The sequence below is a fragment of the Athene cunicularia genome (assembly GCF_003259725.1).
Source record: "Athene cunicularia isolate RWA chromosome Z unlocalized genomic scaffold, athCun1 chrZ_part1, whole genome shotgun sequence".
Lineage (NCBI taxonomy): Eukaryota > Metazoa > Chordata > Aves > Strigiformes > Strigidae > Athene > Athene cunicularia.
In genome coordinates, this window is record NW_020799142.1 from 10,435,581 (window position 1) to 10,458,250 (window position 22,670).

The 22,670-nt window shown below is 43.7% G+C and overlaps 1 protein-coding gene across 1 annotated transcript in view; it reads left to right on the forward strand.

Annotated features, from left to right (window-relative positions):
- Nucleotides 1-21,200: 21,200 nt before the first annotated feature.
- Nucleotides 21,201-22,670, forward strand: part of AGGF1 (angiogenic factor with G-patch and FHA domains 1) — a 31,090-nt gene continuing 29,620 nt past the window's right edge. Inside the window, exon 1 of the mRNA XM_026865772.1 lies at nt 21,201-21,365. Coding sequence (XP_026721573.1) covers nt 21,201-21,365 — 165 coding nt within the window. The remainder of the gene's footprint in view (nt 21,366-22,670) is intronic.

Here is a 22,670-nt window from a genome sequence, read left to right on the forward strand (position 1 = left end):
TAATTCTGCAGAATAAATTGGAAAACTTCTACATACACTCATCAGCTAGTCTGGAAACTGAGCCTGTTTTTTTCAGGTTTAGATAGGATCTTGCACAGTAACTTCCAATTTTCACATTAGAAAACATGTAGAAAAATGTACTGTATTTCATAGGATGTAGCTGTCACTTTAATACGAATGTCTCCAAAGAAACAGATTTTTTATACAGCATAATTACATTTTATCATAGTATCTGCTTCCCAATTCCTTGCACATATTTGCTGTACTGCTACCTTCTCTGCTGGCTGGGTGATAACTTTGTGATGGCATTGGTAAAGAAGATAAGGGGGAGGGGAGTCTCTACAATTTACAGCTTTTAAAAATTATTAGTTACATTTCTGTTATCATATGTCTTATGTATGGGCTTCTTCTGAAAATAATTACCTTAGTCACCAGAATGAGATTTCAGCTTGAATCCTGTGTGATTTATATTTCTTTTTCACTCACTGTATGGAATAATGCAGATTTTTTTTCACTTTGAATAGTTATTTAAACACTAGTAGAAACTGGATTTTATGTAAGGTTTTCTATTATGACTAGTAAGTCTCTCAGGTATCCATAAAAATGTATAATATTTGATAGTTCACCAAAAAACAAAGACAAAAAACCTCTTCTTAACCCTGATTAGAGAAAAACTTCATCCCTCAAACACCCTGTTGTTGAATGCAACTCCTGTACATTAATTGTTTCAGCAAGTGTTCTCTTTTCCTGGACTTTAGGGAATGGTGACAAAGGCAGTCTTCATTTGCTCAATAGCAAATCTACCACACCTCTCCATACCACCCTGCAGCAGAATGCAGCAAAGTTACATGAAAGCTACCAGAGCAGCTCAGCCTTGGTTGTCCAAAATGGCCTTGTGGGGGTCACTGATAGATATTCAAGGTAATTTCATCATTTAAAGACACTCCTCATAAGCACAGAGACAAAACAATGGCTTATTAAAGTTACTGTGCAAAATGGTGGCAACATCAGCTCTGAATGTTTGTGGTCTGCAGAGCAATAAATGTTTCACAGAAATTGTCTTGCTATCAATTTTTCTTCCTGTGCTGCCATTCTAGGTATATTTTGGTCTTGTCCAGACTTTATGTTAATTAGTCCTGAGCAGATGGATAAAAACTTGAAGTTTGCCTCTGAAAAACTTTGAAAGCTCCCTAACATCTGGTGAAGGATAATGATTAAGACTTATGAGGATCTTGATATTTCCTCACATAGGTCTGAGTCATACTTTCAGCCCAAGAGGAGAGTGTGCTTGGTATACAGAAGCTGAAGAACAGGCAAAAGAAGTTCTCCGAGTGCCTTCTCCTAACTTCCAGTATTGGTAACTTCCAGTACTGGTAACTTCCAGCATTAGCACTACAATTTGCAGGCAGCTGGGAACCAAGTTCTTTGAGGTGGAAGAGAAGTGTGTCCAGCATACTTCATTGTGGAGTTCCTTCCCCAGTTTGTTCAAAGATCAATTCCCGCACAGACAGGAAGGACTGGTGTTAATTTGGAAATGTTTCTGCTGGTATTATGTTATAGATTTACCATCCATAGCTTAATAAATGGAGGTATCTATCTAAAGTGCTTAAAAATCTAAAAACATCTGCTTAAGATCTTTCCAAGTAAAATTAATTATGTGGCAGGCTCTGGTGGAAATTGACACAACCCGGTAATCAACTGCCAAGCTGGACTGTAGTATCAATAACAGACACCTCTAATCACAGAAAACAAACTGGAAGTCTGTATTTGAGGACATAAATAAGACATATGTGAAAGAGCTGTCAAGCCAGTTGCTCCAGACCTGGTGTTAGAATGCAGTCCAGCAATATAATTATGCTGTATTAAAAAAAGATATTTCTTCTGAGACATTCATATTAAAGCGACATCTACATACCAAGAAATACAGTACATTTTTCTAAAAAATTTGTAATGCAGAAATTGAAAGCTACCGTGTGAGATCCTACCTAAGCCTGAAGAAAGGTGGTGAGTCAAGGATCAAAACTAAGGATGAACTAAACTTAATTAGATATGAATGAGCACAGAGGCGTTTTGAGTTGTGTTTTCCAGTATTTTTCTAACATGTATATTAAATAATTTTGGGCAAACTTTGGAGACTGTCTTGCTGAGTGTGACATCTGTATTTGATCCCCAGACTGGGCAGGAGGAAAGGAGGTGAGGGCAAGGATCAAAACTAAGGATGAGCTGCACAAAACTCTTGCAGAGACTGATGCATATGGAAGTACCTTGACAAATCTTGCATAACCTGCTTTGACCTTGTAGCTGACGCTGCTCTGAGCAGGAGGTTGCACTCTGAAGGTCCCTTTCAACTTGAAATATCCTAATATCCTATAATCAGACACAGACTATATGAATACCATTGCTGAAGTGTGGACACCACCACATTTTTCTGAAATCAGTCACCACAATTGGTAACCACTTCATTTATAATTGTGATGTCTGTATTTAATCTAGTGTACAACTACACTTCTGAGTAACAGTGATGACTTCAGTGACAGCTACCTCAACAGACAGCATCTTGCTAATGTCAGAGCTGAAGCCATATTTGTATTCAAATACTGCAGAGCCCATCAGTACCTGTCATGGCTTGACAGAAAATTTTTACCACATCACAGGGTTTTAGGCATGTGACTGCTTTTTAAGGATTATTTTAAGAAAGGAAGACACCTACATTTGGAACCCTCTTTGTACAGTATCTTAATTTAACTTGCAAGTAAAGTATGCAGCTGGGAATTTAACTAGAGTCATAATAAGCTACAGTGGTGGCCTACCTGTCACCCACAGCCTTGAATTCATTTGTGATTGGAAGAAAGTCTCCCCTGCTGCTCTTTGGTTCAGATAGACACAGCACAAATCAACATTTCCTTTGGTCTTCCTAAGAGAAGGCAGTTCCCAGCCTGAGCAGCTGGTGTTGGCTTTATGCCAAAAAAAGGCTGAATGGATGGATTTAGGGACAGAGTCATAAAATGACTAATCGAAACAGCAGCGTCTAACTCTCTCAATAGTCGCATGCTGCGCTGACATTTTCGGGCAGGTCAGCTCTAGATGGCCCAGTTACTCTGTGGCATTCAAATCAAATCTTACAATGTGGCCCTATTAGGGCCAATCATTAATACCCATTTTTGCCAGTACTAAAACACTTAGACGAGACTCCAGGTGACTCTGCAAGCTCTCAAGACAAGAACCAGTAATGAATGTATGACCTGCTGAGTAATGAGGCCATTTCTAGGTAAAGATGAATGTTTACTTGGGACTAATCTTATGGTTCACTTCACCTGAAAACCCTCTCAGAAAAATGCAGATGCTGCCTTACTGGATTCCAAGGGGGAAACATCATCTAAAGAACTCTCCAAGGCTCTCAAATTTTTATTTCAAAGAGAATTCACTAGGGGAAATGATTTTGTAGATATCTGCTTGATCAGGATTTTCCAGGATGGCTACGCAGCATTTTATTAGTAAAGTTATTGAAGTCACCTTCTCAGCCATAGGAAAGAACATATAACTTCTGGGACATTACTATCATGGCTGAAAAGATGAGTTATAGGCACTGATAGTATCTGCAAAGAGCACTGAACATTAATTATTTGCAGCTTCTTATAGCAAAGATGGATTTCAAGCTGTCCTGCATATTTATTTAGAAAAAAAAAATAATCCAAGATGGAATCTTACATAATGGAGACAAACGTTTTCAGTGAAATTTATAACATGTAAAATTGTTTGCATTGGCTCACATGGTTTTGTACAAGGTGTGCAATGACTGGCCATGCCCTACACACATAGAGCATGCCTTCTTTCAGCTACTGACACCTTTGCTCAGTACTGATGTGTTCTTCCACATGTTGTCATGTTGGGGTTTTGCCAGTCTCCTGGATCTGTGGGGTATTTCAGGAGAACTGATCCTTCCTGATTTCTTGTGTCCTGGGAAATCTTTGCACATCAAAGGCCACTGATCACATGAATAGCAACCTCCTTTTCCCTTCAACCCCTGCCCCATCCTTCTTTTTTTCCTCTTTCAAACAGTGACTGTCAGATTTTTTTGCTATGATAGAAAATACAATCCTGACTGCCACATGACTCTCCCTGTAGTGACCCCATTAGAACTCCTGCAGTTCCACTTGGGCTTAGAGGCCAAGGGCTAGGGTTCATCTACAGGCATGAAGCAAACTCACATCACCTTGGAAAATCATGTCAGCAGCACATGTATGGATTGCAGTGTACCAGCACCTAAAAGGATCAAAAGGTCTTTCTCAACAGCCTGGAATGATCATATTTTCAGCCACTGTAGTGAGGTATCTCAGAGGTATCTTAAGAAATACCATGTATTTAAACACCAAAGAAATTTCTATTCTTTTTACAGGATAACTCTGAATGTCTGTCCTTTGTGAATATTACCACCTTTGCACATCAATTCTGTGTAAGGATAACTTAAAGAATTAAGATCCATATATGTAACTTTATACTTTAGCTGCTGTTTTGAAGAGATGTAAAACTTTTCACTATATGCTTAAACTAGTAGGCAAAGGCAGAAGACAGACAGTTTGTCACACGTCCTCAATACTTTAGCATGGGCTTTCTAATCTGATTAGGGGAGCAACTTAAAGGATATTGTAGCTGTTGCTTGTGTATGTTGGATGCTCTGTAAGATCTGCCTCTGAAGTTTTATCTATGCTGTGCAGTGTGTCTTGCATTAGCGATTTATATAGTAGTTGCTATCAAGTAGGTCTGTTACCAGTCATAGGAGTGGCTCAGTTTTGTTACTGTGATACCTGCCCAGGCTAAATTACATTTTTGTGCATGGTCCAGTTCCAGGCATATTACAGGCAGCAGCAAGAGCTAGCTTTACCTTAAACCTGTTACTAAAGGATGTGGATTTCAATCAAAGGTAATTTTTTTTTTTTTTTGCCCCCTGGATGAAGATCTGGAATATGTGTACAAGCCCATGCTAAACATTTAAAGCCAGTTAGTTGCTGGTTATATCTATAATGTTTTGAGGTTAAAAAGTCAGGCAGAACTACAGATCTTCACTTAAAAGCTGGAGTTAGTCACAGGTGAAGCAGGGAGACCAGATACTTCCCAAGTCCAGGTACACAACCATGCTGTGCTCAGGCTTTAACTTTTGCACTTCACTGCTACTACATCACTCTCTGGTATTACCATGCAGTTTTAGGAGCAACATGCTTTCCTCTGAGAAGCAGAACATCTCAGCATCCCATATGAGTTCTCAAATACTACTTCCTGACAAAATATATTTGTTAGAAATCTCTGAAAAATTCTCATTAATCTTAACTTTGCCACAATGTCTCAAGACAGCAGGTCTCAAGGAGGGAGAGTAACAAGAGCCTTGAAGAGCTCACACACCTTCAGTATTTGCATACAGCTGTGCAGCAGGAGGAGGAGGAAAAGAGGAGGCTTGCTTATATAGCCCCAGAAGCTGAGAAGAAGCTGTGGGAGGCTAATGAGTGATACAGCACAGCTGCATCAACAATAATAAATTCAAGCACACCTAGGGATGGTCCTAAGCACAATTTACCGGGATAGCACTCTTGCACATTGCACTAACTGTGCCTGTGATTCCACTGCTTCTGCACAGGAGAGCAGGACTCTGCTGGCCAACCTTGTCCTGGACGGGTGGGTAGCTGTCAGAGGAGCTAGTGCCTCTCAGCTCTGGCCATGGCAGAGGTGGAAATATGAAGGGCACAGAAGCATCAAGGAGCTGCTCTTCCCTTCCTCATTTGATTTCTGCAAGTGCAAAAGGCAGTCACAGGGTTGTGCTGAGGCTGAAGGTTTGGGCCATGCAGAATGTGGCCACTGCTGTAGCTGTGGCCTTTATCTTCTCTGTTGGCTGCCTTGTTACTGCTGTGAGGACTGTCTTTCCCTGCAGGCACCTTCCTCGGTACTACTGCTGAAGCAGCTGAGGAGGATCTCGGTCTTGGTGAGCTGACTTATGAACTCTGTTGCATTTGCTATGATCAACCACAAAGCAAGGGGGAAGATGGCAACTTGCCCCATGCTCGTCAGCTGCTACGCTAATATGCGTTCCTGCTACTTCTGCTTTACTTGACACAGTAGCTCTGGGACACTGTCACTTGGGAGCATAACAGGTCAGCCTTCCCCTCCCCTATAAGAATATTTCTTGACTCTGTATAGCACTGGTTTCATGAAAGACCTGACTGCAGAAGGTGCTGTATCCCATCTGACACCCTCTTTTAGCATCTCAGATCCTCAGACTCTCCCAATTTCAGACCCAGTTTTCATTCACCAGATCCGGGCTTGAGGGCCTGGATTCCTAGTTGATGACAATGACTTTTGAAAGAGCTGGACTCTGGCCCCAGGTATCAGCCCTGAGCTGTCCAGAGAAGGTCTTTTCCATTACTTGTCAGACCCAGCAGTCTATCTCCAACTCCTTCACACAACACTGTGGGGTATCAGAAAGACTGAAGAGAGATAAAGGATCAGTGTAGTCAGGTGAAAACTTTACCACCCTGTGGCCCAAAGTCATCTGAGAGGAAGAATTTTTGTGTTGTGAAATTTTCCAGATTTTTCTGAAGAGTCATTGAAAATGGGTGAATGTATCAAAGTCACAGATCTTTGCCACTGGCAGCCATCTGGCCCCTCTGAGAGTTTTAATGGCTTGAAAATATATTTATATCTCAGTACACTATAGCTGTTGGAATAATTTCTAATTCTTACCCAGCTTCATATTCAAAATTACTCACTCAGAGTAAAACAATGTTTTTATATATCTGTCCCTGATGGCTACTCTGGTAAAAGATAAACTGTTATTAAAATATCTTGAAAAATCAAGCTAGCACAGGGTAGGTTCTTTTTTCATGAAAAGCTATTAATATGTTCCTTAAGGAAGAGGTGATTGGTTTATATTGGCAATGTAGAATTCTCCTCTAAGCCCTTTCATTAGGCAGAGGAAAATACAGATGTTTGCCCCAGAATTGTGATGTTGGGACTAGTTAATGACCAAGAAGTCATTTGAACGGAAACATGACAGCCAGTAGCACTACACTTTCATATCACAGCATTCCTGACATGAGTAGTTGGGTTATGAACATCTTTACAGGAATGAATAGCAACATTTAGAAGCAGTTGTGCTCCATCTGTAGCAAAAAAGAGGGCTGCTGAAAGACTTTACACAGTCAACACTAGCAGCAGGGAACAGGAGACTAAAGAAAGAGGGATAAAAAAAAGCTAGAAGCATCATATATAATTTAGGCCTTCAGTTTTGGTACTACTTCAAAGTTGTTTCGTCATCACTAATTCAGTAGCTGGATCAGGTATCAAACACATCTGTAGTAGTGAGAAGTTTGGTTTTCTGTTGGTTTCACTTGTAGCCAGTCTCATACTCCTTCAAAACCCAGGCAAGCAAGTCAGCTTTCTGGAATTTGAACAAGAAGTCCAAAAAGTGAGCTTTGGCATCGTTAATAACAAGAGGCAACTATAATTCTTTTCAGCTGATGGTGATCTTAACAGAAATTTTGTGGTGATTTCTGTATGCATATGCATATGTAAATCACAGTGAAGATTTAAGAGAACAACACAGTAGAAAACAAGCAGTATAGGCTATTAATTATCAGAATAATTCTAACAAAGGAATTTAGTGTGTCTCTATTGGAGAAGAGAGAAAAGTGGCATTACCACCTGGGGAACAACTTTCTCTTACATGTTCCTTTTCACACCCACCCTGAGTTGCCATGTCCCCTTCTCTGGGAGCATGGAGGCCAGTGGAATCTCCACTGAGAGCTACCGCACAGTATACATGTACACAAAGACTGTGATTTATTTAAGTCTTAACTTGTTAAGTCTTAATTTAAAATATATATATATATATATATATGGTAAACTCATTACCTGTCATAATAAATTTGTACAAAGTTTGCATTCACCTCCATTTTCACATTGGAAGTAAATCTCCATTGTGCTAGGCCTCTGCTGTATGTCACCAGGACAGAATGATGAAGGAAGATTTAACAAGGACAACAAAGCTCTGGTGTGAGGGACCCCACTATACCCAAGTTAAGAAACATCTGTATTAGTTAAGTATGGATTGAGAACAATCAATCACTGGACAACCTCCACAGGGATGTGGTAGAGCCCCCATCACTGGAGGCTTTCAAGATGTTATTGGACAGGCTGCAGATAATCTCATCTAAGCTCTCTTTCCCACAAAAGGTTGGATCAGATGATCTTTTCATACCCCATCCAAACTGGGCTGCTCTATGATTCTATGAAAAATCCAGGTAAAGTTCCTGAGAAAGGCAGCCAAAAAATACCATTTAAAGAGAAGGGCCTTCTAAAACCACAGGTTTGGAAACAACTGGTTTGTAAGAAGCTCCATGTGAGAAGAAACCATTGTAATAGCCTCTGAGGAAGAGAAAAAATGTTTGAGAACTGCTTTGAAACCATGGTATTGTGGAAATTTTCACTGCTAACCTTCTTGCTTTTAAAACACAGATGCATTCCTGCTTACTTGCTGTGCTTTTCTAACAGACAGCAAGAACTTCTGTAGAGCTCTGCTCATATTAAAGAAATGCTGATTTTCATGGTTTATGGATGTTTGGGAAGCCAGCTAAGCAGGGTGGTGAGAAAACAAAGACCACAAGTTTCACCACGATGCAGAGCAATCCCACTGAAACACCTGCTGCACCTCTCTTTTCTGTCTTTTCAGCAGCATTTCTAGAGGTAAGCTGAACCTCAACTATTGACCCAAAGTACAGCGTGTCCCTTTCAGAGCACGGCCTTCCTAGTGTTGCTTTGTGTCCCCCTTGCTAAAAATATTCTTCCTGACCTGTTTTAGAACTTGGAGTGTTTTGGGAAGATGATATAAATATTTCTAATGAGAATTACAGGGGGCAAATAAGGTATGTCCCTCTAAGTAGAATGACTCAAAGAAATTGCATTTTGCATGATAAAAGTACTAAACTCTCTTAGATTCAAATGTGTGTGTGACATGCAAATATGATTTCACAGTTAAATGCAGAGACAAATTCCTACAGTACATCCACAAACACCTTTTTTAAGTTTATATTGAAAGACCCTGTTTCAGAGGGAAAAACTCAAAAAAAAACCTACAGCTTGAATGTTCTTTGCCAGGCCACATCAGCCCCAGAGGAGAAAACACAGGAGAATCATAGGGGTATAATTGGGAACAGGATATCATGTTGAACACTGCTTACTTGACACAACTTTTGTTCCATTCCAGAGAGTGGAGGCTGTTCTGGATGTAAAGAGTGAATCAGACTCAAGAGGCTGCTGAGAATGAAAAAGAGCTAAAAACCTGCAATCCTAAATGTTACTTTACCCCAGAATAGAAAATATAGTAATTTGTGCAGAAAAGTACATTCTAGATAAAAATCAGATGTATTGCCTATGTCTCAGCCCAAAGAAATGTAAAAATTTTAAATTTGGCTTCATATCAAAAACTGCTGATAGCCTGGACATTGAGTTTCATTTGGATCTCATTTATTTATCTAATAATAGTAAAAATTGAAAAATATTTTTTTTTAAACTAGATTAAATCCAATCTGGCATTTATTCAGATAATAAAGCTACTCAGATAATTTTAATTCATCAGGCTTCCAGTGGAAGATCTGGTAATTCATATGGTATACTTATTAAAACAGGTCACACTTGATTTGCTCTGAATTAAGAGTCTCAAAGTAATGCATTGCAGCATGAGTAGTTACATGTATCTCTCCATGGTTATAAATGACTACAGCAGTTTTGTGATCACTACTCCAGTTATTTTTTTAATTGATAACACACCTATAGAATTTCTCATGAAATATGAGTCAGCTAAACAAAGCTGCCAGTTTAATTAACCCCGTGATGAGGTTGCTTCCTACCTTACCTCACAAAGCCATCTTTATTTTTTATGCCACAATGACCCAGAGCAAGAAAAATACTGTTAAAGAGAGCCTTTTAATTGTAACCAATTTGTTTACAATATTTTACAAATTCACAGCTGCACACCATCCACTATTTCTGTGTTCCTTTTGATTCTTTGTTAAAATGAGAAATTAAAAATTGTGCAACCTGTAGCATGACCATGATGGGGGAAGTGGGAAGACTGTGACTTGCACAGATAACATTATTTAAGTATTGCAGATCAAATAGGAGTAACACCTGCATGTTCTCACAGTGGGATTAGTCATGGAGAGGTGGGCATACTTTTCTGCCCTGCTTTCCACATGTCACCGGCAGTTTTCTTGCTTTTGAGCCATCTGCTTCTATACTGCCCTGTGTGACTGTTTCTCTTCCTGTAACAACCATAGTCATCTTGATTTCTGGGCCATCCTACAGGCAGAGAAAGGCCCTGTACACAGCGTGCAGGCAAACCATACATGTGTATGTCATTGCCCAGTTCTTGTCAATTTAAGGTTTACCAGAGGCCAAGGTGAGGAGCAGGAGTGTCAACAGGGTTGGTCCAGAAGTGCAGATGGATGTGGGACTGCACATGGCTACCTAGAAAGAGCAGAGTGGGAAGGCATGTTCCTTGGGTGCAAGCACACCACGGGTGTTGGACACCGTAAGAGCATACCCCAAACTAGATATGAGGGAGGATGGGGAGATAACTGGGCATGTTAGGAACGAGCTTAAGGGAAGCATGCCAAAGCTTGAAGGATGGTGGACTGCTGAGGGGTCTCCCTCTGCCACTTCATTTGAGAGAAGGGATTGATGCTTAGAAGTCATGGAAGCACCTGAGAAGGGTCTGGTAGGGAATGGGGCCCACACTCACAAAAAGGTGTTGGATTCATGAGCTCATCTCAAGTGCATCTATACCAATGCACACAGTATGACCGACAACCAGGGGCGCTTGAGGCCATGATGCAGCACGAGAACTATGACATAGCAGCTGTCACAGAAACTTGGTGGGATGCCTCACATGACTGGAGTGCTGCAATCAATGGCCACAAGCTCTTCAGGAGGGACAGACAGGGAAGGAGAGGCAGTGGAGTTGCCCTGTATGTTAGAGAATGCTATGACAGCTCAGAAATCAAGTACAGTGATGACAGGGTTGAGAGTGTTTGGATTAGGTTAAGGGCCAATAAAACAGATCTTGCTGTGGGAGTCTGCTATAGACCCCCCAACCAAAGCGGTGAGGTGGAGGAGGCTTTCTACAAACAATCGGGAGAAATCTCATGGTCACTTGCTGTTGTTCTTGTGGGGGACTTGAACCTCCCAGATATCTGCTGGGATCACAGCACAGCAGAGAGGGAACAGTCCAGGAGGTTCCTGGAGTGTGTGGAGGATAACTGCCTCACACAGCTGGTGAGTGAGCCGACCAGGGAAGGAGCCCTCCTGGACCTGCTTCTGGTGAACAGGGAAGAGCCTGGGGGGGAGGTAAAGGTTGGAGGTCATCTAGGGTGCAGTGATAGGTGATTGAGTTTTCGATCCTGGGAGAAACAAAGAGGGGCTAGTAAAACTGCCACCTTGGACTTCTGGGGGGCAAACTTTGACCTGTTCAAAAGACTGATTAACAAAATCCCTTGGGAGGCTGCCCTGAAGGATATGGGAGACCAGGAAGGCTGGACATACTTCAAGAGAGAAGTCTGAAAGGCACAGGAGCAGGCTGTTCCCAGGTGCCAGAAAACAAGCAGGTGGGGAAGGAGAGCAGCCTGTCTAAACAGGGACCTTTGGCTGGATCTCAAGAACAAAAGGAGAATCTATGACCTTTGGAAGAGGGGTCAGGTCTCTCATGAACACTATAAAGATGTAGTTGAAGGTATGCAGGGAGAGCCAAAGCACAGCTAGAGCTCAACCTGGCTACAACTGCTAAGGATAATAAAAAAAATATTTCTATAAATTTGTTAACAGTAAAAGGAGGATTAGGGAAAATCTCCCTCCTTTACTGGATGCAGAGGGAAACATGGTAACTAAGGATGAGGAAAAGGCTGAGGTGCTCAATGCCTACTTTGCCTCAGTCTCTAGCAGTGGAACAGGCTGTTCCCTGCACACCCAGCCTCGTGAGCTGGGAGATGGGGAGGGGGAGCAGGTTGAGGTCAGCACAGTTGAAGAGGAGGTGGTCAGAGACCTGCTGCATCACTTGGAGGCACACAAGTCTGTGGGAGCGGATGGGTTACACCTGGGGGTGCTGAGGGAGTTGGCAGATGTGCTTGCCAAGCCGCTGTCCATGATTTACCTGAAGTCATGGCTGACTGAGGAGGTCCTATTGGACTGGAGGGTGGCAAATGTGACACCCATCTACAAGAAAGGCAGAAAGGAGGATCCAGGAAATTATAGACCTGTCAGTCTGACCTCGGTGCCAGAGAAGGTCATGGAGCAGATCATTTCGGGTGCCATTTAAAGTCATATAATGGACAACCAGGGGATCAGGCCTAGTCAGCATGGGTTTATGAAAGGCAGGTCCTGCCTGACAAACCTGATCTCCTTCTATGACAGGGTGACCTGCTTATTGGATGAGGGAAAGGCTATGGATGTTGTTTACCTTGACTTTAGTAAGGCCTTTGACACCATTTCCCACAGCATTCTCCTGGTGAAACTGGCTGGTCACAGCTTGGATGGGCACACACTTTGCTGGGTAAAAAATTGTCTGGATGACCGGGCCCAAAGAGTTGTGGTGAATGGAGTTAAATCCAGTTGGCGGCCGGTCACGAGTGGTGTCCCCCAGGGCTCGGTTTTGGGGCCACTCCTGTTTAACATCTTTATTGATGATCTAGACGAGGGGATCGAGTGCACCCTCAGTCCGTTTGCAGATGACACCAGGTTGGGTGAGAGTGTTGATCTGCTCGAGGGTAGGGAGGCTCTGCAGAGAGACCTGGACAGGCTGGAGCCATGGGCTGAGGCCAACTGCAGGAGTTTCACTAAGGGCAAATGCCGGGGGCTGCCCTTGGGCCACAACAACCCCCAGCAGCGCTACAGGCTTGGGGAGGAGTGGCTGGAGAGCTGCCAGTCAGAGAGGGACCTGGGTGTTGATTGACAGCCCGATGAACAGAGGCTAGCAGTGTGCCCAGGTGGCCAAGAAGGCCTTGATAAAACTTGGAAGCAGTTAGCATCTAAGCCAAGGAATATAGGTTGGTGCTGCCTCTGTGACCTGTCTCTGCTGGCAGGTGGATGGTGACTCATAGCAACAGCTCTGTATATGCATGTGCTGTTTGAGATGAGCTTCTCAGGGGGTAATGAAAAAATGCAGGCAATGCTATTGCTTGTACAGCAAGAAATGGGTATCCATATTTATTCCTCTGCAGTTAAGATCAATAACAAGTTCAGAGAAGATCATTCCAACTTTGGAGCAACTTGGGCACCTGTGTTAAGGTGTCTGTTCACTCTAAAGCACTAGAGATACAGACATCTCCCAGCAGCAGTGATTCCTAAGGAGAAGGGTATAAAGAATTTGACTGTCTCTTAGATGAAGGTGACTCACTCTCTCTAGGATACCAATTACCACAGAGGAAACAGGCAAGCCTTGCTCTGTTACTGTGCTGGTGGCCCCTAGATCAGATCATCTCAAGGGACAGCAACAAACAGTTTTCAGCACCAGTTGATTAAACAAAGCTAAGCTGCTGGGTTTTTGTTTGTTTTCGCGTTTTTTGGGGGGTTTTTTGGGTTTTTTTTTTAATGCAGTGCTTTTGCCCAGCTCTTTAAGAAAACTTTGGTGAGATCAGGGAGTGTAAATCAGGCTTCCATAGCTCATTCAAGTCAAGTCCTGTTTGTGTGTTTCTATATCGATAACTTGCTTGTGTGCCCAAGTCCAAATTATATGGAGAGAGAGGAAGAAAATTAGGTTAGAAAACCATCATTTTGCTTAGTTAGGCAGTTTGCAGGACTGTTTCAGGGCATTTAAAAAAAACCCAAACCAATCTTTAAATGCCATCTAGTGGTAAAAACCTATTTTTACATTTCTGCTTTACAGAGAAATGCAACTGGAAAAGGAGCACTGTGCGAAAGTCATGGTTAGACTTGTTTAGAGTTTTTGAGTTTTCTTCACGTCCCTATCCTTGAATGTCATAAGGTCAGAAGCACTAGGAGTATTGGAAATATGTTCACAGGACCTAAGCTGTGCTGTGTACTGTGGTGTCTCACTGTCAAGTGCCTCAACACAGGAGTAGGATCCTTAATTGCGAATGAGGAGCCTGTCCTTGCAGTAGGACAACAGCTAGGTCTCCTACACACAGTAGGTCTGTGTGTGAACACAGAAGCCTTAGGATGCTGGGAGAAGAGATGGCTACACATTATGCAGGGACAAAAGAAACCTCACGTGCAGAAAGTTTAAAACCAAGATATGATTTATGGTATCTTAAAACTGTTCAAAGATGCTGCAGCAAGACTGTAGGCAAGCAGTACCAAGCAAAGCACTGATTCCATTTAAAATTCCTGTGCTGGTTCAAAACATGCTGTCAACATTGGCTGAAACAGTCTACAGAGCATGAATTCCAACTAAAATTGCAGACCTCTTAGTGGTACTTTGCAGCCTTTCACAAACACTTCCTGGTCCTGCTTGACAAAAGCCCTGTGCCCCAATGTCCTCAGTACCTATCACAAGAGACATCACCAAACAGCTGGCTCTTGCTTGGATACAGTGTTTTGAGGCTGCATTTCTGCAGACAGTCCTTGTGCATTTGAGAGGATGCTGCTGGGACCCCTGGCCAGACCAAGACCAGATCAAGGCTGGGACAGTGATCTGTCCAAATTTTGAGAAACTCGTTGGAGTCCTCTGGCATGACACAGACATATTGCTCTCCTGTAGTTTCAACTCCACAGTACAGCAGGAGAGCCTTTAATCCACTTAATCCTTTAATCCTGCAAAGCAGTGCCATGGTAAGAGGCAGACAATGTGATCCCAGTGGATGCCCTAAGGTCAAGAACTTGTTCTCAGACTAGTGCAACTCTAGCCAATGTTCACACCCTTAAGAAAGTTTAGGACAACATCAGAAAGCCTACATCAGGTTTAGAGGCACCTGTTTTTCAAGCAATGCATGTCCATATGAAAAGAAGGGTGGTGTGAGGGAAGAACAAGCCAGTGTCTGGATTCCCTGATGAAAAGAGCTGCAGTTTGATCTGCTGCAACTGGTTTTCTCTTTAATTTCTTTTCACTGTAGCTGAGTTCTCTGCAAAATATGTGCATAGGTGGTGGGGTGTGCAGTAGCCACTAAAATACGTTGACAAGGCACTAAACGTTATATGTCATTATCTGATCAAATGTGATATACTGATGAAAGAATCATTAAATTCCAGGAAGAATTTTGAGGATTTCCCTGTGAAAATGTGCAGCTCAAGGCATGTTATCACCACCTGAACAACTTCTTGGAGAATCTCTATGTTGTTGCAAGGCTAGAAACAAGTACCAGTCAGGCCCATTATCACCACTTCCTAAGAAACCCAGAGAAAAGCAGCCAGAGACCTACTCTCAAACCTGCTATGCAGTGGGGCTGGCTCCAGCAACCCATATGGAGTTGATGCAGCGGATGCAGAATGATGAGCATCAAGCCTATGAATTGCATTAAAATGGGAATCACTATGCTTAAACTCACTTTTATGACAGAGAACATTTGCATCGCCACACACATGAAATTACACTCACAGAAGCTTTTAACATCTCAGAGATGGGACAAAGCTATTGCCTCAGTCAAAAGGAGCACTTTTGATCAGCCATATGACCCTCTACTGAAACGTCAAGCAATCATGAAGATTCATTTATCTTCAGAGATTCCCTCCTTTTCCGCATCCACAGCAGCACAGGGCACAGTCAGGGCAGCTTATTTGATGTTACACATAAAGTGGCTGCTACTGCAGACAAACCAGCTGTATCTGCATGAGTAAACAGAACGTGTGGAGGGACAGAAAGCTGAGCAAAGCAGCCAAGCTGTGAGAAAACAGAGGGAGATACACAGTTCACTGGCAAAGGCAGATGTGCAGTGGCAGACAGCAAGAGAAGGGCCAAGCAGGTATATTTTTACAACTCACTGTAGAGGAAGATGGAAAGACCTTAATGATTTGCTGCTGTAAAGCAACTGTGGTTTGACCAGGCCATGAAGACTGTGATGGCAAAGATGGCTTCAAGCACTCCTCCACCTCCTTCATCTCTTTGCGCTGCACCTCAGGAGAAGGAGGAACCTGGAAACAGCCACAGATGAGGACCACATCCTCCACCGGCATAGGGGAATGAGGAAGCAGGGAGAGCAACACTGGCACCATGCATGTTGGGCTGGCACATCTCCCTGAAACCCTTGCTACTGCATGGCATCAGCCTAGTGAAAGAACAGGAAGTGATAGGGCTCTATGTCCTCACCCTTCCTATGTCTCCAGGCCCTCCCTGAAGTCTTTGGGCTCCTATATTTCACTTGTGCCTCATGAACAGTGTGTCATTTTCTTCCATGCAGGTTTGGGCTTGTGATAACTGTGTGGGGAGGGGACCTCTCCTGCAGATCTTAGCCAGACAATCTGTGTTTCAGAAGCCTTTGTGTTCACGCCTCCTACAAGCCATTTAATCCCTTTTCCACTATCTCCCTCTTTGGTGGCAAATCCCCCTGCAGCTGAAGTCCTTCGCTCCCTTTAATACAGAAGGTACAGGAATCGGATGTCTGTTTTCTGTTTAGCTGAACTGGGATGCCACCTATACTTGCAAGTGTAACTACACCATCTCAGAGGAGCAAAGACTATGGAAAGGGGTGGTTGCAACAGCAGCTCATTTGTCCATGTCAAGGGCCTAGCAAGAACATGGGCAGTAAAAGGGCACATTCAGAGGCACTGACAAGATTGGTTTTATCATGAGATCAAAGAAGAGCGGAACTGAGACCTTAGATGTGTGGCTGAAACTTTCACCAACTAAGAGGTTTGACTGGAATTTGGCTGGTTGTGGTGACAGCTGCCACCTCCTTCTTCAAACAACACCACTGCACATGGATGCAAATCACACCCTGCATACCCTGCAAAGGCACCCCAACATGTTTTCTCCATCTGGCAAGGATGTACATCTCCTCCACCCTCTCCATTTTCATCTGCTGCAAACCTTTAGGAACACACTGCTTAAAGTTCTGGCATAATTTTTCATCCTTTTTTCAGTGCTTAACTTTATAATCAATTATTTTTATAATGGAATATATGACTTGCAAGTCAAAGGCCTGGGATAAGATAGTTCCCTGAATTTGATACAATTTAATATAAGATGATTTAATATTGATGATTCCCTGAATTTAATACAATTTAATATAAGAGAGTGGGTGAAATCTCTGCTCTCTCAGAAAGTATCTTTCTCCAGTTCATGCCCTTGTTTACTTACACACATTAAATGAAACCATCTTGATACAAACCAAAGCATTACCTGAAATGAAACAATTTTTGATATAGACAATACATGAATTCTCAGACGATAAGACATACCTTTCTGATGAGAAACTATGGAGGAGCAAAACCGAGATCTGAAATTGTGGGGTTTGTTTTAACATCTCTTAGGACCTACAGTATGCATTAGAGCTTTACCTACTTCTACTAAATGCTTCAAGAAAGACAAGCTACACTTATATTTTTCCCATTTCCTTTCAGTTAGTATATGAAGATGTGGATTTGCCCCTTACCTGCTCATGTAGGCCACCCTCTGGGAATCAAGCATTTGGTTCTAGCAGTTTCTGGTCAAAATGCTATTTAATGAGCTATGTATGACTGCATGAACCAATTGCCTTGCAGTAAAAAGTACTGTTCATTCTAAAAAAACACTGTGATTTTTGAGCTCTGTCAGTCCTTCCCAGTCAGGCTCACTTCAGCTTCCAGTAGGGTCAGCTGTTGCCATCCCCCCGTCACTCCAGACATGCAAATGGATTCAACCCCACTGTAGCTCGATGGCATCAGGGTGCACTCTGTGCCAGTGTCCACCAAAACCTTATATTGTTGTGGGTCTGACGTGCCAGGCCATCGGATCCACACTGTCCAGTAAATCTGATTATCCCTTTCCTCCACCTGGCTGGAGGCAGGGCCCCTCTAATCCTGCTCGTCATCACTCACTTGTTGCAAGAATGATTTACTGGTCCCCTTAAGAGAGTCAGACATAACGTTGGCCATTCTATTCTGTCTGGGGGATTTCTGACTGGACACTGGAGCTGCGCTCTTCTTGGAGGACTCCCCTTTCGTGGTGGCCTTCCCTTTCAGCTGCTCTACTCATGCAGCTAGGGCGGCAGTGGGCTGTCCATCCCACCTCCTCATGTTTTCTCCATGGTTGCAGAGGAAAAACCACAGGGTGCCTCGTGGTGTGTGCCTTCTGCTGCCTTTCTCTTGGGTGGGACAACGTTTACTTCTAATGGCTGAGACATCAGCCCGTGCAGGTGGAATGTAGGACATGTCCTCTTCCATTTTCTGGACCCTCTGAGACAGTTCCTCCACAGCTGAGACCCAGGGATGTTGAGATGAAGGGAGATTTCCCTCATATTGCCGGAGCTTGCCAACCACTCCATCCACTGTTGGAGTGTAGGTGTCTGTCCACCAGGACACTATTGCCGATGCTTTCGAGTGTGCTTCTGGTGCGCTCTTCAGGAACTTTCACCACATCAGGTGGGTGCAAGGGGCCTGATCTGGGCCCATGGGTGACTACTTATCATTCAGATCACCATAGATCATCTCAAACACAGCCAGTTCCCTGAGGTTCAAGATGCCTTTCTCAGTGTTGGTCCATTTGCCTAGCTGACATAGGATATCATCCTTGTAGGGGTGCCTCTCCCTTACACTGGAGTCGCTTCCAAAGGCTGAGGGTTTGAGTCTGTCGCCCTATTGCCCTGTCAATGCCAGCATCCTTGGCCGAAGATCCCAGCTGCCTGGCCTCTCTCCCCTCCGTTTCAAAAGCACTGGCTCCATTGTCCCAGCATCGGAGCAGCCAGGTGCAAATCTGCTCGCCTCCCAGGCGGCCAAAATCTCTCCGCATATCTCACAACTCAGTCGGGGATAGAGATCAGACGATCCCCACTGGCCCTTCCACCTGTTCCCGTGCTGGGCCTGGCTCATCCCCATCCCCCACTTTGCGAGCTGACTATCTGCTATATTTCATTTTCTGTATCAGGGCAACTGACACTGTCACTGTCTGTCTCTCTGGCTCAGCTGCTGTGCTGGTGGAGGCGACTGATACTGACTCTTCCTGTCCGCCCCGGCCCAGCTGCTGTACCAGTAAATTCACTCTCAGATCCTGCAGCCTTTTCTTCCCGTTGAGGGCAGTGGGTGGTATTAAAGAGGACACAGTAAGCATGGGCAAGTCCCCAACACATTGCAGCGAGTTGTGTCTCCTGGGTTTTGCCAGACTGGTAACACACCCTTTCTAAGCATTCCGCCAGTTTATCAGGGCTCTGCATTTGTTCGGAAGTGAAATTCCAAAGCATTGGAGGTGCCCACCGACTCAGGCCTTTGCCCATCTTTTCCCACACCCCTTGCCACTCACTATTATCTGACCTCGGGGCAGGTTTCCGAGCACTGCTATTGTTAGAGAAACGCTGCATGGCCAAAACCGAAATCAGGCAGATATTCAGAAGGCATTGTGCCACAATCACGCTGGCTTGCAGGCTCCAGGGGGGGCTAAACCACCCCAAAGCCGAGAGGATCCCTTCCCTGGCTCACCCACAGAGGGGGTGAGACCCCTAACAAAAGCCCAAACGGCAAACAGGTACCGGCCCACCCCCATGCACAGCGATACAAAGGCAGCATACGCGTTCAGTAGCCCGTATAACAACATGAGAACCTTTACACATTTTCCACCCATAACAAACGCCACCACAGGGATCATACACTGGATATAAGGAGTAATCCAGCCGCACCACGCAAACATGTGGGCCAGCATCGCAAACATTTTCTTATCAAACAAATACAAAAAAAAAAAGATTACACCCAACAGATTGCTCTATCACACTCTGGTCAGGGTCTGTCCCTTTTTATTCTAATTCCAATGCCCCACGTTGGGCGCCAATTAATAATGTGCAAGTTTTAATCGTTGCCGGGATCAGGGACCACATGGCCGTTGCCCCTCCCCCACCCGCACCGGTTGGGCTGGAAGTTAAACACAGACCCCGGCTGAAATAACAAATTTAATACAACAGAGTGATAGAACAATCTGAATAACAACAGTATCAATGGTAAACGACAATAAACAGCAATAACAGTGAACAAGACAAACGATAATCAGAGAAATACCGCTAGCTGGTTTACGGAAAGCAAAATTCCCTCCCTTACCCACCAAAGAGCAAGGAAAAGGGTTCCGCCCCCGGACCTGACTTCAGCATGGTATGAATAACCCGGCTGGAGATCCCTTCCCCATCTCTGCTGGGGAAACTTAACCCTATCCTAGCTGAGCCAGGACAGCTCACATGTCTTTGGACTTATAATTATATATTGTATTTGTGTCATTATTTCAGTGGCTGCAAGAAGCAAGTGAATAAAGGTGGGACTACCTCCCCTTCTAACTCATGAACTGGAAGTGTTGTATTATCCGTTCTCCATAAGAGCTACACAAGGTTTAAGCTTGATTGTGTTGAGTAAGGTCTAATCCAAAACCTATGGCAGTTTCATGTTGCTACCAAGCTTTAGTAAGTAATGGCATGAGGCCAAACTAGAAACATTTCTGAAGTGCCTAGATAGATTGCAGTGGCAAAAATAATCACAATTTTGATGCTGAGACAAAAGTTTGACAGGCAGTAAATCAATCCCTTATATTCAGCACCCAAAAAGCAGGCCACAGAAGCATGATTATAACTTTGCAGCCTGCTTCATGACACACTGCAGACTTTAAAGCCCTCATCCCTTTGGAGACTCTTTCAGTATAGGAAAGACCCAAATAATAATTAAAAAGTTGTAGTTCATATATCTATGAAATTTATAAACATAAATATGAAAATTATATATTTGTGTATATATATTTCACACACACACATATATATATATATATATATATATATATATGAAATGTATACATTACTTCAAGTAGACAGGTGAATACTTCCTCTAACGGTGGTATATTATTCAGGACATATCTGCTAGCAGATGTCCATGACTGCAAGACATTCACTATTTTAAAAACTGTTAGGCTATGACCTGCTGATGCCTGCTAACTGGTGCCTGCAAGAAGATGGTGCCTGCAAGTTGAGGCCTGTAATAATTAGCAATCCATTATATCTTAAATATTAAGAAACCCTTTTACTGAACAATGTTTAACCTGAGTGATTAAAATGTACAGAGAAAATACCCTAACCTTGAGAATAGATACATCCTGTCAGAAATGCTCCAACAAGGTGGATAAGAATGAACATCTTGGCTGGACAACAGAGTTGGGAAACATTCAAGGAGAAGAAATCATCCTCAAAAGACTCATGACAATAAAAGGGAAAAAAGGAGTAGGGGACTAACTCCCCAAACAACCAACAACAACCTCCAAGACACCTGTGCATGCGTATTGTAATTTTGCAATGCCAGACTTATGTAAATGTAATAGATAGGAAGAAAGGTGGAGACTTCTTGGAAAATGTATGAATATTCATGTCTTTAAGGTATATAAAGGATAAACTTTTGTTTCAGTGTATGCACATTAGGTGGAATGATCCCATGTGCATCCACTGCTGCAGTAAAGAACATCTGCCTTCTAAAAACTTCAAACTAAGTCTAAGAGGGTTCTTTTGAGACCGAATTCATGCTAACACCACAATGATGTACTTGTTTCTGGAACAAGGCAAAAAAGTGACAATCACATTTACAGTTTGTAAAAACTGAGAAGCAACATGCTCATCAGAGACAAAGTGCACTTAAGAAACAGAAGCCTGTGAGGTGAAAGCTTGAAAATGATCATACTGAGGCTGGGGTGCGGAGGGAAACCCTTTGCATCTGCCTCTAGAAATCCCAGCAACAGATATTTATACAGGACTGCAATTCTGAGCACAGATTTAACATAGCTGCCTTGAATGCTGCTCAGACAGCTAGATTTGCAGTACTTGCCAGAAATAGCAATGTCTACCCAGGATATTAAGTGGTTTGTCACAGTACAGACTGAGAAAACTCAAGGGGAAAAAAAAATCCCAAGCAAAACCACACTGTACTTTTGTACAACAGTATACATGCTAGAATTACTTTTCACTCTATCGTGTGTTACAGGTGAAACCCTGAAGTACATCCTAGGCATGACCAAGCCCTGATGCTGGTGGAGGGCATTAACAGATTTCAAGCACTTTCAGCCCCAAGACTACCCCAAGCAGGCCCTGAGCTTAACACCCTGCTTCTCTTTCAGGCTTCTGGTCATCCCTCAGTTTCTCTCCGACGCTGCCTTCTCGTCACGAACCGCTCTAACTCCCAACCAACGAGTTACGATTCTCCCTCGAGTTTCCCTCCCGCCGCTGGTTTTAGCCTTGGCGCTGCCCGCCCCGACCCGCCGCCTAGCAACCACTAGTCGGTGCCCCGGGCGTGCGCACTGCCGGTAGGTCACTTCCGGCGTCTCCCGGTCCCTTCCGGGTTCCGCCGCCTTCCCGCCCGGCGGGCAGGTCCTCGCACGCCGTGGGGAAACTTTTCGCGCCCCTGGGCCCCCGCACTGAGCCCTCGCGCCTGGGCGGGCGCTATGGGCGGGGCTGGCAGGCGGGGCCTCGGCCGCCGCTTTGTCGCAGGCGCCGGGTGGCGGCCGGAGGGCGGGCGCTGAGGAGCGGACGGGCATGGCC